The 17,340-nt window shown below is 39.4% G+C and overlaps 1 protein-coding gene across 2 annotated transcripts; it reads left to right on the top strand.

The window, feature by feature from the left end:
* Window positions 1–915: 915 nt before the first annotated feature.
* Window positions 916–12,923, top strand: HEMGN (hemogen). 2 transcript variants are annotated; one of them, XM_030919554.1, is made up of 4 exons: window positions 916–1,260; window positions 3,055–3,148; window positions 8,794–9,980; window positions 12,247–12,923. In XM_030919554.1, exons 1-4 carry the CDS (start codon window positions 1,182–1,184, stop codon window positions 12,339–12,341), a joined length of 1,455 nt encoding a protein of 484 aa, XP_030775414.1. In that variant the 5' UTR covers window positions 916–1,181; the 3' UTR covers window positions 12,342–12,923. The 2 variants fall into 2 exon arrangements, with proteins under 2 accessions (XP_030775414.1, XP_030775415.1); XM_030919555.1 differs by having other exon boundaries at window positions 949–1,260; window positions 3,058–3,148.
* The last annotated feature ends 4,417 nt before the right edge of the window (window positions 12,924–17,340 follow it).

Here is a 17,340-nt window from a genome sequence, read left to right as displayed (position 1 = left end):
TGCTAGGCACACATAAAATGCCTCATATGGATTACTGGTCTAAAATCATCCTACCTTTATGAGGTAGATACCAGTATTGTCCCCATGTTATAGATAGATAAATTGACTCCAAGGCTATCTAACTTGCCTCAGGTCACTGAATTAGGGAATGCCAATACTGGAATTCAAACTCACTTCAATTCAATCTGAATCCAGAACACATATATTAACCCTGCATCTCCCAGATTGGCTTCCTTTATCAGGAGGTGCTCAGGGTTTCTTCCTTAGTTGAACCGTAGTAGTCTGTGGCTCCTTGTCTTCACAAATGGGGTGACTGCTTGGAGGCAGGATGGTTCCTTTGATGATTTCAACTTAATATCTGGGATATAATGTGGTGATATTTTCATTAAGAAATAATCTTTCACCTTCCCCTACATGAGTCACAATGGATTTCACTAGTTATCTTGAGTCACTTGTGAATGATTCGGTGAGCAAAAAGGCGTACAAAATTGCTGTGAATTTCTAATTTGGTTATTTATGTCTATTTCTTGTCTAACAGCATACACAGCAAAACTGTACATTATTTTGCAACAGATTAAGGTGAAAAAAGCCACATACAGAAAACCATGTAAGATTAGTATATATCACACTTTCTAAAAATTTTCACATCCATTATTTTCACTTTCACAAGAACCATATGAAGCAGGCAAGAATTATTTACCCATTTTGCAAATGCAGAAAGAGAGTCATAGAAAAGGGAGGTGACTTGCCCTGGGCCACTGAGCTGGTTGGAGCCTAGATTGTGTTCTTTCTACACTAGGCCACTTCCATCTGTAAAAAGGAACATCGGATCCAGACACTTCCTGGCAGATAGAACCAAAAGAGTGCTGACTGGAGGCTGTGCCATGCCAGGCTGTGGCCAGAGAGTTTCCCTGTATAAATAGCAAGCTATGCTAGAGGTTGCTAGCACCAGCCATTTCCCCTCCTCACACCTGTGCAGTGTGATAAAGAAAGTAGAATTATCCTGCAGTTGTGGTCCAACCAGATAAAACTTTTAGGCGGGAAGTCAAGTGACAGGCAAACTTGTGTGTGTGGGTTTTTTTTTTTTTTTTTTTAAGTGTTAGTTGTTTTTGATATTTTAAAAAAGCATCTAGGCTGCTTGTGGAAGTCAGACCAAAATAGCAGGAAGGTATTTCAGCAAGATGGATTTGGGAAAGGACCAATCTCATTTGAAGCACCATCAGACACTTGATACTCATCAAGAAGAGAACCATTCTCCAGGTAATGAAAAATACCTTAGGAGTTGGTGGCTATTGAGAAGAATTCAGGGTATGATAATTTTCTCTTTTCAATGGATCTGGCCAAAAAAAAAAAAGGAAATATACTTAAATGAAAGCTAATGAAACTACCCAATAGTTTCATCGGGTAGTTCATCCAATAATTTCATTAGATGGCTGTGGTAAAACTATGGTAGCACAAATTTTGTCTAACTTTTGGAAAGAGATCTGGCAATAAGCGGTGAGAGCTATAATACTGCTTATTCTTTTGACTCACTAATCTCAGTCCTTGGATCGATCCTAAAGCAGCATTTCTCAAAATGTTTTGTGGAACCTTAGTCCTTGAAATACCCTAAAACATTGTTTAAAATTTTTTGTTTGGCTGCATGGATCTCTTTGGCATTCTGATGAACCCAGAGACTCCTTCTTTGAAGAAAAGTTTTAAAGGCATAAAATTAAATATATAAGATTACAAAGGAAATAATTATATTAAGATACAAATATCAAAATAAAAAATTGTGATATAGTAATATATATGATTATTTATAGATTACAATATCCAGTGGTGGGTCTAATAATAGTATCAAGTCAAATCATAGCCTGTAGGTAATATTTTAAGGTATCTGCAACAAGTATAATGTGATATAAAAATGTGTGATTTCTTTATAGGGACAAAGTCGTATACTGAGGGGGAGGGAGAGCATCAGGAAGAATAGATAATGGATGCTGGGCTTAATACCTAGGTGATGGGATGATCTGTGCAGCAAACCACCATGGCACGTGTATACCTATGTAGCAAACCTGCATATCCTGCACATGTACCCCTAAACTTAAAATAAAAGTTGGAAAAAAGTCATATACTGCCAAAACTACTGTGGTTTGTTACCTACATTCATAATTGAAGGAACTGTCAATTTTAATTAGAGGTTAGTAAAAATAAAGGTAGAATTTTTCACTATAAATAACCCTTATCCCAAGAACAAGAGGAACCATGGTTCAAGGGGCATGCTCTATTCTTTAGAGGTCCCATTGTGGATTCGTATCACTTCACAGGCTCTAGGAAGCTCTACATCAAAGACTCATTAATTTTTCTCAACCTTAGATGGCAGCAGAAACTTTTTTGATCAAACTCTTAATTTTCCAAAGAACTTGAAGAAACACCATTCTAAGGAAAAAATCCAAAAGAAAAGCTATATGCAATGAATATGCTTATTATAATTTGATATACAAGGCAAAGATAACTAGCAACAGCCTAAATGCTCAATCCAAGAGGAATGATTGGGTAAATGAGAGTACATCAACCAGACTATGTATCATATTGTCATTAAAATTATATTATGAAGACTACATCATGGAAAATAGTTCTAATATAATGCTACGTTAACAAAAGGATAAAATTGTGCTACGCTATTCTTATAACTTTGTGTAATATAAGCACTGGATAGAAGTGAGGAATAAAAGGAAAACACGTTATCGTGTTAAAGACAGCAAAATATGGCTGCTTTTTTCATTATTTGTACAATATATAAAATTATTTTGAAGAAATTAATAGGTTGGTAGCACACTGATGTACAAATACTATGTATGGGTAGGTCTCTGACCTTTTCATTCAAAAACATTTGCTGAATGTCTGCTTCCAGGCTTTTTCTGGAGATACAAGGATAAATGAGATGCAGTCCTTGTCCTCAAAAAGCTAGGAGAAAAACCTAGCATAGAGATTCTGCCACTTGGCTACAGGACATTTGCTGATAAACACCATGGTTCATCACTTTCTCTAATAACTTTCATTTTATTACAGAAGTCATTGGAACCTGGAGTTTGAGAAACAGAGAACGACTTAGAAAAAGAAAAGCTGAAGTGCAAGAAAAGGAAACATCACAATGGCTATTTGGGTACGGTAGCACCCCAAGAGAAAGGGAACTAATATATTTATTGAGGATGTTATGCATCATGTAGTGCTGTGCACTTTACACACTGTATTTTATCTTTCCAGCAATCCTGTAAATCAGGCATGGTTGTCCCTATTTTACAGAAAAACAGAGACTAAGCCTCCAGTGAGTTAAATCTCTTGCCGAAAGTCACACACACAGCTGGTAACATGGTGGGAACAGAATTTTTTCCCTGGTCTCTTTTAATTAAAGCACTGAGCAACCAAATTATATTGTAGAGAAGCCTGGCGTTTAGCTCCTATGGTAATATAAACATAGAAGCACCCTGTTGGGAGTGGGAAGCATCATTGAAGAAGCCTCCAAGATTGTTCTCCAAGCTTTCTGTTAGCTAAATATTTACTGAATGAGTGTGATTAACTCTCCATGGAGTGAGCCAAAACATTCCCTGTAAATGAGTGACAAAGAGTTTAGATAACCTGTATGTTCACCTGTATGTAAATGCAGGAAGGGGGTACAAGAACATGATTGTAAATTAGGCGGCATCTAATTGCATCCATTTCAAGTATGATTGTGACAACTGGGTACTTGCTTGCTTGGAAGGGGAGCCCAAAGAGCCAAAAGTGCAGCATCCATCTAAGCCAAAGTGTCTCCACCTTGGCATTGCTGACACTGGGGGCAGGAGAACTTCTTGTTGTGTCGGGGGCTGTCCTGTGCACTGTAGATGTTTTGTAGCATTTTCTGGCCTCTAGATGCCAATAGCACCTTCCACCCCAGCTGTGACAACAAAATGTCTCCAAACATTGTCAAATGTCTTCTGGGGTGGGGTTGGCGGGAGACAGGCAAAATCATTCCCAGTTGAGAACCACTAATTTAAGCAAAGCACTTTTTCCAAGGAAGGGCATTTTTTAAACCCCCAAACCCCACTATGGAGCAGTCTGTTCTGCTACAACAGATGTTTCTATAATACCAAGTTCCCATACGATTGATAAATAGGAGAATGATGTCAGTATAATGTGGGAGTTGTGTCAGTTCACGATTTTTTCCTAGTCAAAAGAAGCCAGAATAGTGGGAAGAGAATTAAAGCCTTCAGTTGGAAAGAAAAAGCCTTCCGCTTGGCTGTTGTATAGGCAGGATTCTTTTCAGCCGGCATGCAGGGTTCCTTCCCCAGATAGGCACAACACCAGCCTTGCGCAGCTCTCCACCAAGTGGCAGCTTGCACTTCTCTCCTGTGCCCAACTTAATGGCAACCCCGCTGGCTCAGAGCTCAGATCTCAGCAGCTTTAAGCCTGCAATTAGACTATATTTGCATTTACTATCCCCTGAGGCAGCCTCCAGCCACAGTAAACTACTTGTCTGGACCATGCAAGTTCTCTCTCCTGGTACCAATTATTGTTTTAGTTAGTGTTAAAATGTTGCAGAAGCTTTGAATCATTTGTCCCAAGCCTATTTGCCCCACCTCCATAACCACTGTAACTTTATAGAGGATGATTTTGCAGAAAGTGAGGATTTTTAGGAACAGGTGTATCATTTTACAGTAGAAATATTTGTACTAGGGTCCTGTGGCAGGTCTATTGAAGATTATCCAATTAGCTCCCAAATTCCATACCCACTAAGCAATCTTCTAATCATTATCTGGCTTCCCAAATACTTACCTACAGAGACAGTGCATTTGTTTGCGAGCCCAGAGCCCAGGTATTCTCCTCTCCTTCCCTCCCATCCTCTCTCCTCCCCTGGCCCCATCCTCTCTCTTCCCCTCCCCCACCCCCTCCCCCTCCTCTCCCCATCCCCACCCCTCACCCATCCTCTCCTCTCCCCTCCCCTCACCTTTCCTTTTCTCTCTCTCTTTTGTTCATTCATTCATTCGTTTTGAGACAGAGTCTCACTCTGCTGCCCAGGCTGGAGTGCAGTGGCGCGATCTCGGCTCACTGCAACCTCTGCCTCCCAGGTTCAAGTGATTCTCGTGCCTCAGCCTCCCAAGTAGCTGGGAATACAGGCACCGGCCACCATGCCCAGCTAGTTTTTGTATTTTTAGTAGAGCTGGGGTTTCACCATGATGGCCAGGCTGGTCTGGAACTCCTGGCCTCAAGTGATTCACCCACCTTGGCCTCCCAAAGCGCTGGAATTACAGGTGTGAGTCACTGTGCCTGGCCAGCCCAGGTATTTTCTACTACGTGACTTTGTATTTCTGTTCATTTAAAACTTGGTCTTTAGGTTTATAGGTAAGTCTCCTTAAATCTGCTTGATGAGCTCTGCCCCTGATAAATGGAAGTAGTCTTAGTGTGCTAACAGAGTCAGGTTTCTGGGCTTGCTGGGCTGAGGGTATTCACTCAAATGGATAACACCTTGGTGAGCCTCTTGGCAGCTGGCTGGACTTGCTCTGGTGATACATCTCTATAATGCTGAGGCCTGCGTCCTCTTTTCTCACTACAACATACCATACAGTGAAACTTTATTAGTTTCAGAGAGAGGCAGCAGGGCACATGGTTATGAGCCGGGCTGTTAAAGCCACAATGACTAGATTTGTAGCCTGGTTCCCCTACTTTGTAGCCAGAACCCTTGGAAATATTATGGAAAAGAAATAATTCTCATTATAAATTAATAGATTGGCACTCTGGTTTATACACTAGTCTCTCTGCATTTAGTCTCTGTGTGTTACTTCACTACTCCTGAGTAAACTCATATTCAGGGTTTCTAGACCTGCGATCCAGGCACGGCTCGTCTGTGCAGCCTACAGGTGGATAATGTATATGGCTTGATCATCAAATACAAGTGTTGGGCAAGTTACTCAACATCTCTGTGTTTGTTTTGTCATTTGCAAAGTGAAAATAATACTATCTACTTCATAGACTGATGTGAAGATTATATGAGATAACAAAATAACTAAATTATTTAAACAGTGCCTGACATACACAAGCACTATAAGGGTTTCCTATATTCATATTAGAGTACTAATTTATATTTGAATAGTTAATTCATGTAAGTCATTATATATAATTCTTATAACCACCACATGAAATTGGGCAGATATTATTTACCTTATTTCACCTACAAGGAAACCAAGGCATGTAGAGATTAAGTGACTTGCCTACAATCATGAGAGACTACAGACTAAAGTTTAGGCCACATAGGTATTTTTTGTATTTTTTGAAAAACTACCAGGGAAGACATGGACTATTATATTACTCAGATCTCCTCACATAGATATCTAAATAATGAATTATTTCACATTTAATATCTAGGAAAAAATATGTGCTTCCTAAGGAATTTGGGTATACTATTAATATCTTTTTCAAAACATTTATAAGAATTTTATAATTTATCTTGTCACCTTGGTTACTTGTAGTAATAGTTCAAAATGCTGAGGTGCCATAACCGTCATCTTTAGATTTCCTTTTTTTTTTAATTTTTTTTTTTTTTTTTTGAGATGGAGTCTCGCTCTGTCACCCAGGCTGGAGTGCAATGGTGTGATTTTGACTCACTGCAAGCTCCACCTCCCAGGTTCACGCCATTATCCTGCCTCAGCCTCTCGAGTAGCTGGGACTACAGGTGCCCGCCACCACGCCCGGCTAATTTTTTGTATTTTTAGTAGAGACGGGGTTTCACCGTGTTAGCCAGGATGGTCTTGATCTCCTGACCTCGTGATCTGCCTACCTTGGCCTCCCAAAGTGCTGGGATTACAGGCGTGAGCCACCGCGCCTGGCCTTTTTTGTTTTTGTTTTTGAGATGGAGTCTCACTCTGTCACCCAGGCTGGAGCACAGTGGCACAGTCTCAGCTCACCGCAACCTCCACCTCCTGGTTTCAAGCGATTCTCTTTCCTCAGCCTCCCAAGTAGCTGGGATTACAGATGCACATCACCACGCCTGGCTAATTTTTGTATTTTTAGTAGAGACGGGGTTTCACTATGGTGGCCAGGCTGGTCTTGAACTCCTGACCTCATGATCCACCCGCCTCGGCCTCCCAAAGTGCTGGGATTACAGTCATAAGCCACCACGCCTGACCTAGATTTCCTTTTATAAATATAATTTTCAATATTATTTTAGACTGTTCTGTTACATCTATACCTTTTTTTTTCTTTTTTCTATAGCCTCATATTAGAAGTGAACATATATACTTTTTTGATATTGACTTCAAACTGTGTTTGGTGAGGTAATCTTTTAAAAACACTTATTTACAATGGAAATTTCAAACATATACAAAAAAATGGAACAGGGTATACTTTTTAAAAAATATGCAAGGAACGATGGACACTATAAAGATATAAAAAAAAACCACTGGTTTTTATCTCCAAAGAATGTCTAAAATGCTTACTAAAAGAAATACAGTTTCTTCAGAAATAACTACAGTATGAGGCAGCCTACATTCCTAGTCTTTAGCATGGTACTCACAGTAAGTCCTACAGGAGAGCTAAGCTGGGAGAACATTTTAGTCCTGTAGTCTGTTAGAGAAGGCTCCATAGAGCGGGTAGCATGAAACAGAATTTCAGTAGATTTAGAAAAATGATGAAATGCTTATTTATAGTACTTTCCCCAGCCCCCAGCCCATCTGTATTAGCCATCTGTATTTGGTTATATTTGCAGTGCCTAACAGTTTGTCACTGGCTGCATTTTCCATGCATATCCTTTCATCTTCTAGATCTTTAATTTGTTAATTAGGATTAAGTATAATATGGCCACTCATGCCTATCTACCAGGCTTCTTAACTTCAAGAAGTGTTTTTGCAGCCTTTGACCCACTTACAATATATCTCATTTGAGAGATACTGTAGCAACTTAGAATTCGTTACACAAAACAATGTATTTGATAATCAAACAATATATAGCCTCCACCTGCAGGCTGCACAGATGAGGAGCCGTGCCTGGATTGCAGGTCTAGAAATTCGGTTTGGCCGGGCGCGGTGGCTCAAGCCTGTAATCCCAGCACTTTGGGAGGCCGAGACGGGCGGATCACGAGGTCAGGATATCGAGACCATCCTGGCTAACATGGTGAAACCCCGTCTCTACTAAAAAATACAAAAAACTAGCCAGGCGAGGTGGCGGGCGCCTGTAGTCCCAGCTACTCGGGAGGCTGAGGCAGGAGAATGGCGTGAACTCGGGAGGCGGAGCTTGCAGTGAGCCAAGATCGCGCCACTGCACTCCAGCCTGGGTGACAGAGCGAGACTCCGTCTCAAAAAAAAAAAAAAAGAAAAAAAAAAAGAAATTTGGTTTGTATGAGTTTACTCAGGGGTAGGGAAGTAACACACATAGACTAAATGCAAAGAGACTAGTGTATAAACCAGAATGCCACTCTATTAATTTGTAATGGGAATTATTTATTTTCCATAACCAAACTTTAAGAATATGCTATAACACACACACACACAAACGTGCGTGCATACACACGCGCGCATCCACTAACCTCACCAAGAAGTCTCCTGGTAAGCAAGGTGTCAATGCCAAGAAGTCCGGGAGAAACATTCCCTCTCCTAAGAACTGAGAACACCTACAGCTGCTCCTTCATTTTACAAACAAGGAGATTGAGGCCCAGAGAGATTAAGTGACTAGTTCATGATCCTTGTGCAGAGAGGCAGTGGGGGACCTGGCACTGTTATTACAAGCATTTATCTGAATTCTGTAGCACCATTGCTGACACTAATTCTGTTCTTTCTGCAGAGAACAGAAAAAACGCAAGCAGCAGAGAACAGGAAAAGGAAATCAAAGAGGCAGAAAGAGACAACAAAATACAGAATTGAAGGTGGAGCCTCAGTCACAGATAGAAAAGGAAATAGTGGAGAAAGTACTGGCACCTACAGAGAAAAAAACTGAGCCACTAGGGAGCATAACCAAGGTATTTCCTTCAGTAGCCTCCCCCCAAAAAGTTGTGCCTGAGGAACACTTTCCTGAAATATGTCAAGAAAGTATTATACATCAGGAGAATTCTTCCAAGTACCAAGAAATAGCAGTACAAAACCATTCTTCTGAAACATGCCAACATGAGGCTGAACCTGAAGACCTCTCTCCTAAAATGTACCAAGAAATATCTGTACTTCAAGACAATTCTTCCAAAATATGCCAAGACGTGGTGGAAACTGAAGACAACTCTCCTAATGCATGCCAAGTAATAGCTGTAATTCAAGACCATCCTTTCAAAATGTACCAAGATATGGCTAAACAAGAAGATCTGTCTCCTAAAGTGTGCCAAGAAGCTGCTGTACCCAAAGTCCTTCCTTGTCCAACATCTGAAGACACAGCTGATCTGGCAGGATGTTCCCTTCAAGCAGACTCAAAACCAGATGTGCCTAAAGGCTACATTCTTGACACAGATCAAAACCCAGCAGAACCAGATGAATACAATGAAACAGTTCAAGGAAGAGCTGAGACAGAAGGCTTTTTTCCTAAAACACAAGAAATAGCCGAGCCTAAAGACCTTTCCACAAAAACACACCAAGAATCAGTTGAACCTAAACACCTTCCTCATAAAACACGTGAAGAAATTATTGTGCCTAAAGCCCCCTCTCATAAAACAATCCAAGAAACACCTCATTCTGAAGACTATTCAACTGAAACAAACCAAGAAACACCTGGGTCTGAAAAGTATTCACCTGAAATGTATCAAGAAATACCTGGGCTTGAAGAATATTCACCTGAAATATACCAAGAAACACCCCAGCTTGAAGAATATTCACCTGAAATATACCAAGAAACACCAGGGCCTGAAGACCTCTCTACTAAGACATATAAAAATAAGGATGTGCCTAAAGAATGCTTTCCAGAACCGTACCAAGAAACAGGTGGGCCCCAAGGCCAGGATCCTAAAGCACACCAGGAAGATGCTAAAGATGTTTATACTTTTCCTCAAGGTAAGCGCTGCTTATAGCACCAAGGTAGGTATATCTCCCCCAGAGTAGTGATTTGCAACCTTCTCTGACAACCCTGGGTTATTCTCAGTTATGTCAATGGATACTAATATGTTCATGCAACCAACGTATGTCTTGGCATATTTCAAAGAGTTAAAAAATTAAAATGTAAGCATGTACAGTAAGTACTTATTCACACTATTCATCCATTATGAGATGCTATAGTCAGTGAAATGAACCCAGTATAGGGTGAATTATTGCAAAATATTTTAAAAAATAATTAAGTCTGCATTAACAAGAAAGCTTGATGAATGAACTTTTTCTAGGAAATTTAATTTGCCTGATAAATGGAAGGCAGGTAAATTCATAGTACAAAGTACTGAGGGAGATACAAAGCTGTAAAATATACAGCTGTATATTTTACAAAGCTGTAAAATACAAAGCTGTTACTAGGGAACTCATTCCTGTAGGATTTATCAGGTTTACCAGAAACCCTTTCTATTTCAAGATTTGTTCCTGAAAAACTTTTTTCTAAGTATAGCAATTTGAAAATAATGCAACCGTTCTTTAATTCACTTGCCTCAGAGACATAACTCAGAACTTCAGTTCTCTTCGTACAATACGGTAGACAGTGTAAGAAATGGACTGGAGTCTATCAGACCATAGTTATCCCCAGGAAACTGATTTCTAAAGAAATCCCTTCAGTAGTTTATTTGCTCTTTATCCTAAAAGATGAGTGCAACAAAAACATGGGGCTAGTTGGTTTCCAAGTAATACCAGTTTTGAAGAACTACTTTAAAGAAATACATTGCAGTAAAAAGCAGGCATTTGAAGCAGTACATTCACTAACAGAGTACCCTGCTGGAGAAGCAGCTCTAATCAACACAGCGTCCTGATTCCTAACTGCTTCATTCTAAACCCAGCAAGGTCGATATGGTCAATTAATTAATGCTCATTTTATTTTTGGCTTTGACCAAATAAATGGCAATATCTATTTTTGCTGATTATAAAAGTAATAAGTGTTCATTGTAATAAAGCAATATGTAAGTGAATATCAAGTAAAAGTCCCCTTTAATACCATATTCTATCTCCAGTTCCCAATGTTAAGGTTGTTTTGTTTCAACAAATGAGACAGTACCCATCCTATTCTGTAACCTGTTTTTGGTTTCATTTGCAATATGTATTGGAGCCATCTTTATGAAGTCTTTTGTAACAACTGCATAGTACTATGCTATATGTATGTGCAATAATTTATTCAACCAGTCTCTACGAGGATGAACACTCAGTTTACTGCCAAGTTTTACTATTACAACAATGTTCAATGAACATCATTGGGAATAACATTTATTTAGTTAACACTTATCGGGTACTTTTCTATGTGCCAGACACCATATTAAATATTTTATATGGTTTATTTTATTCAATGTCAAAACCTCTACTGGATAAATAATACTCCCATTTTAAGTATAAGGAAATGGAGGCACTGGAGGCTTAAGTTTGTCTGATTATTTCCTTTGAATCAATCCCTAGAAATTGAATTGTTGGGCCAAAGGGTACCCACATTTAAAGTCTGAATATACAGTCAGTCAGACTAGCCTCCAGAAACATGGTAGTGATTCACACAAGACAGGTGCCTTTTCCCTACACACTTGTCAGCACTGTACATTATGACATTTTAAAAATCCTTGCCTGTCTGCTAGGTTAAAAAATACACTTGATCTTAGCCAAAAGGCCAAGAAGCGATAGGTTAAAAAAATAAAACCCACCTAATGGTCTTAATCACCCCCTTTTATAACTAATGTTACTAGACATATTTTCAGGATTACTATAAATATAATTTTTAAAGAATTGTCTGCTTGAATCCTTGTCCCATTCAACATCTTTGATTTCTATCTTTTTCTGATTAAAAAATCTCTTTAAATAATAGTTTTTACTATGTCTATGTTGCAAATATTTTTCCAGTTGTCTTTGATTTGGTTTAACTTTGTCTATAGTGGTTTTTGCCATATATAATTTTAATTTTTAGATATTCAAATCTGCTAGTCTTTTCCTTTACAGTTTCTGGTCTCTGTGTTCTGCTTAGAATCCTAAGATTACTAAAAACACTATTATTTCTATAACTTTATGGTATTTAAATATTTAAATATTTACTCCATCTGTGGTTTGTTGTTGTGTATGTTGTGAAGCAGTTTTTCTCCCTCCAAATGGTTAGTCAATTGTCCCAATACAATTTATTGAACCTATTTTTCTATTTTATTTGATTTTACAGAAACAGAAGAAGAACCCAAAGAAGAGCCAGAAATACCAGCAATTCTGAACGAGATTCATCCAGAAAATGATGTCTATAGTTATGTTTTGTTTTAACAATGCTCAATCATAAAGTTGGGGTCCAATGGAACATACAGCTTAACAGTTTATGCGTGACTTTCTCAAAATATTGTAAAACTTTTGACAATACTCATTAATATTATTTTTTCTACTTGTAGACCATATCTGAAAGAAATAACATTTTTTAAGGTTCTGCCACATAGACAATATCATACTAGAGTGTGTGTGAATGTGTGTGTGTATGTGTGTATATGTCTGGGGGAGGATAGTGGTGGGAAGAGACAAATAAGGAAGCAGGGAGGACTGGATAATTGGTTTTCCCCCCTAAGAACATTTATTTAAGTCTTAAGAGCAGATAAGTGACTAAGACTGAACACTTACATTTTGGGGAGTGTATAGTTTTCTTGTAAATGCTGTTCATTACTAATGAAACAGTAGTATCAAAATTTTATTCAGGCTTTAGTTGGCTCTTTTGGTTAGTTTTAATAATTCTCCTTAAAAGACATTTTGGAGTGATGAATGTAGTTTACTTTTGTATTTGAATTTTGATTTTCTATTTTTACTTTTTAAATATTGTATTTGTGCAAAATGTACATTAAATCATTATTACATGCTTAACTGTCATGAACTGTGGAAGTTAGAAGACATATCTAACACCCCACGGTGGGGTTAATTTGGTTTCATGGGGAAATAAAACAGAAAACAAATAATTACAAAAGAAAATAGTAAGTGCTGGTGCCATTTGAATGGTAGATACAAACAGAGAATGCTCACTTTTTGCTGGAGTGACCTGAAAAAATTACACAAGCATGAAGCCTTGTAAGATGGAAACGATTTGCATAGATGAGGATAGCAGCATTACTGTATGTGACAAAGAGAAGGGAGGCAAGAGAACTGCAGGCAAACTATGGTTGATATAGAGTCCATATAAAATAGTAGTAGGCTTTGCATGCTAAAAAGCTCACATTAGCAGAGCATAGAGAATTTTGCATACCTAACCAAGAAATATATCACTTGTTAAATAATAGGGAATGAAGTAAGATTTTCGAACAACAGAATGGCAATTTTAGTATTTTAGGAATATGATAAATATGGTGATAATGGCAAAGATTAATTGAAAGCGACAAGAGACCGGGGCAGGAATAGAAACTCTTCTGGATGGGAAGATGTCTGAAAATCTACCCTGGTATTTTTTGTTTTCAGTTTTCCTTCTGTTATTACAGAGGACTAAGGAAAATTTTGCGAATAAAGGTTCATTCAGCAAGAACACACTTGCACAAGCTTTCCATATAGGCACTGTGCTAGGTACTAGCTACATCAAAGAACAAACAGGGTCCCAGTCCCTCAGGCATTCATGGTATAATGAATATGAGAGAGCAGTGGTTCTCTCAACCCTCCTGGTACATTAGACTCGCCTGGGAAGGTTTTGAAAATACATATATGTCCAGACTTCTCCCCCAAGGATTCAGATTCCCCTGTCTAGGTGACATACAGGCATAGGTATATTTATTTTTTAATTGTTTTATGCTTCAAATAATAGTTTTTGGAGGAATAATTTTAGAATTACAGAAAAGTTGTCATGATAGTACGAAAGTTAGTATATACCTTTTTCCCAGTTTACACCAATGTTAACGTCTTACATAACCATGGGCCATTTGTCAAAACTAAGAAATCAGGGTAGTTACACTACCATTAACTACAGACATTCCGTTTTCATGAGTTTTTCCACTAATGTATTTGTTGACTTCAGGGTCCAATCCAGAGCTTTTTATTTTAAAAGCTCTCCCCAACAATTCTAAAGTGGAGCTAGGGTTGAGAACCACTGGTACAGTGGGATGTTACAATATTGTTTCCCTCCTATCTGCCTACTCCCTTTTGTGTGTACATTAAATTTTTTACCATCAGGATGTATTCATTGTACAATGATTCATACCCCCATTATATTTATTACACAACATACTGAGGGCAGCACAACCACCTAATAGTTTTTTGATTTTATTTTTTTGAGATGGAGTCTGGCTCTCTCACCCAGGTTGGAGTGCAGTGGTGCCATCTTGGCTCACTGCAAGCTCTGGCTCCTGGGTTCACACCATTCTCCTGCCTCAGCCTCCCGACTAGCTGGGACAACAGGCACCCGCCACCACGCTCGGCTAATTTGTTTTTGTATTTTTAGTAGACGGGGTTTCACCGTGTTAGCCAGTATGGTCTCCATCTCCTGACCTCGTGATCTGCCCTCCTCGGCCTCCCAAAGTGCTGGGATTACAGGCGTGAGCCACTGCATCTGGCCACAACCATGTAATAGTTCCTTACCTCTCAATGACACTTCCAGATTTATACTTTCACATAAACTATTTTACCTGATCTGAACAAAAGTATGTGAAATAGGCCAGGCGGTGATTATCACCCCCACTTAAAGATGAGGGAATAACTTCATAGAGGGAAGGTACTCACCCAAAGTCACATCTGACTTCCTCAGTGCTTTTTGTTTCTTCTTTGGAATGTGCTTCTGTCTCAATTTCACTTGCCAGAGTGGGCCAAAATTAGAGGGGAAAAAAAAGTAAACTGAAGTCTCAAGTTCTAAAAGTGTTGCATTAAGATGGACCTTAAGAGATTTGCATATGTACAGTGTACAGGAGCACAAAAATGAGATGGGGGAGTAGAGGGAGAGAGGAATCAGTATATTAGAGGAAGCAGAATTTCTCTCTCCACCTCTCAGGACCCTTTCTGCTTGCCCTCTTAAATCACTCCTGTATTCACACACAACTTCTGCTTTCTCACCATTCTTGTTCAAACATCAGTGTGCATCTAAAATTCTTCTGGCATTCTTGGCTTAGAACGTTGAGGTGATAGAATTAAAGTTTTGCAAGAATCCTAGCTTGACTTTGTGCTGCCCTCCTCTCAGGTTCTTAGAAATCCATGAACCCTATGATAGTATATCCAAAATGATGTATGAGATGGTTCAAAGCTTTAATTGATTCTCAAAGGGGTCCTTCACCCAAATGAGGGGTTAAGAATCACTCTACTGAGAAGTATTTCTCAAAGTAGTACAAGCTGAAGACGACATAATTATTTAGGTCATTTATTTAAGGCAGATTTCTAGGTCTTACCTCTGGAGGAGAGGTTAAGTCTTATAAACTGCAAATAATCACATACAATTCCAGACAAGATAATAAGAACTTCAAATCATAGACTAATAAATATGCTGCATATTTAAGTTCCTGTTTTCAGTCAAGAGAAATTTTACCTTTAAAAGAGGTATCAACCTATTTCACTAGTATATTCAAATCAGCTTTGCATTTCAGTACTTGTCACACTTGATAATTACATATTTTTTTGTGTGATTATCAACATCTACCATGCCCTCCAGGCGGGCAAGCATCTCTCTTCAAGTCTACTGTTTCCACAAATTAAGCGGGACTATCATTTTCAGCAACATCACCATCTAGTGGCAAGTGCAGTAATTCCGGCCCAGTTTTACACACATACACACACACTGGTTTTCAAACTTGTTTCTCTCCAGCTGCACAGAACTGTTCCTCCTAAAAAAAAAAATAATGGCAGCCTTTTCCAAGTTGTCACGAAAAAATGACCTGCCAAAAGACACTATATGCATTTGATCAGTTTTTTTTTTTTTTTTTTTTTTTGTGAGACGGAGTTTCGCTCTGTCGCCCAGGCTGGAGTGCAGTGGCCGGATCTCAGCTCACTGCAAGCTCCGCCTCCCGGGTTTACGCCATTCTCCTGCCTCAGCCTCCGAGTAGCTGGGACTACAGGCGCCCGGCCACTCGCCGGCTAGTTTTTGTATTTTTTAGTAGAGACGGGGTTTCACCGTGTTAGCCAGGATGGTCTCGATCTCCTGACCTCGTGATCCGCCCGTCTCGGCCTCCCAAAGTGCTGGGATTACAGGCTTGAGCCACCGCGCCCGGCACATTTGATCAGTTTTATTTCATTTTTTAAACCACAATCTTTAATTATTTGGCTCCTACTGCTGGTTATTTTCTACTAGAAATCAATGACAAATGGACAGACATGGAAACATCTTTTCATGGTTGTTAGGCTTTTCAATCTGTGGACTCATATGCTTTTGAACATCTTATACTGCAGATGTTAACAGATAAAAAGATACAAGATTAAAAAATTTCTCCCATAAAGAGAATTATGTACATACAAACTAGCTATAGGTGAGAGACAGCATTACAAGTGGGTAAAAGATAGGCTATCATCGCAAGGACAACTGGTCATTGCATGGGATTAAAAAATTATTCGTATTAGCTCTTAGCTTCTCAGAGCTGTCCAGAAACGACAATAATCCCCACAATGTACATGGCATGTTGACTCTTACAATTCCATTCTCACTTCAGTTCTGGTAAGGTGTGGAGCACAAGAAACAGTTCCCACTCCTTAACCCCTAGCACATAGTAGGGCTCCTTTATAATATCCACCACACTTGAAATAAGACTTATTTGGGGGTTTCTGACAAAGCATTAACTTCTATTATGGAAAAATTGAGGCATAAAAAGGATAATCACATCTGTTTTCCCACCACACAAAGATAATTTTCTTTTTTTTTTTTTGGATACGGGGTCTCGCTCTGTCACCCACGCTGGAGTGCAGTGGCGCGATCACGGTTCACTGCAGCCTCAAACTCCTGGGTTCAAGCGATCCTCTGACCTCAATCTCCGGGGTAGCTGGGACCACAGGTGCTAGAGAATTCTTAACATTTCTTAGCGTCCAGTCCTTCGGCTCTGTGGTAATTACATATACACATCCTTTAAAAGTTAGGGTCATACTGGACGTGTAGGTTGCTTAATGTTTCGAGAGAGACATAGTTGCGAGTTCTTCATCGAGGTGTGTTGCCTCTCAGAAAGCGCCGGAACCCGGAGCGGCAGCCTACCCTGGGAGGGCGGGCAACTGTAGCAGGTCTGTGTAAGATAAACGAGATTGGGGTCCCGGAGGGGAACACGCCCGGGATACGGGTTCCACGCCCCATGGAAACCTCCAAACGTCCCTCAGCGCCCCACTGCGCGCGCGCGCGCGC

The sequence above is a fragment of the Rhinopithecus roxellana genome, chromosome 16 (genome assembly GCF_007565055.1).
Source record: "Rhinopithecus roxellana isolate Shanxi Qingling chromosome 16, ASM756505v1, whole genome shotgun sequence".
Classification (NCBI taxonomy): domain Eukaryota; kingdom Metazoa; phylum Chordata; class Mammalia; order Primates; family Cercopithecidae; genus Rhinopithecus; species Rhinopithecus roxellana.
This window is presented reverse-complemented; position numbering and strand designations above follow the sequence as displayed.

Excerpts from the sequence above, each read along its gene's own strand:
- HEMGN (XM_030919554.1), top strand. The coding sequence starts at position 1,182 with ATGGATTTGGGAAAGGACCAATCTCATTTGAAGCACCATCAGACACTT. Across the intron at positions 3,149-8,793 it reads ACATCACAATGGCTATTTGG|AGAACAGAAAAAACGCAAGC; the intron begins GTACGGTAGCAC and ends TTCTTTCTGCAG. Across the intron at positions 9,981-12,246 it reads TGTTTATACTTTTCCTCAAG|AAACAGAAGAAGAACCCAAA; the intron begins GTAAGCGCTGCT and ends TTGATTTTACAG.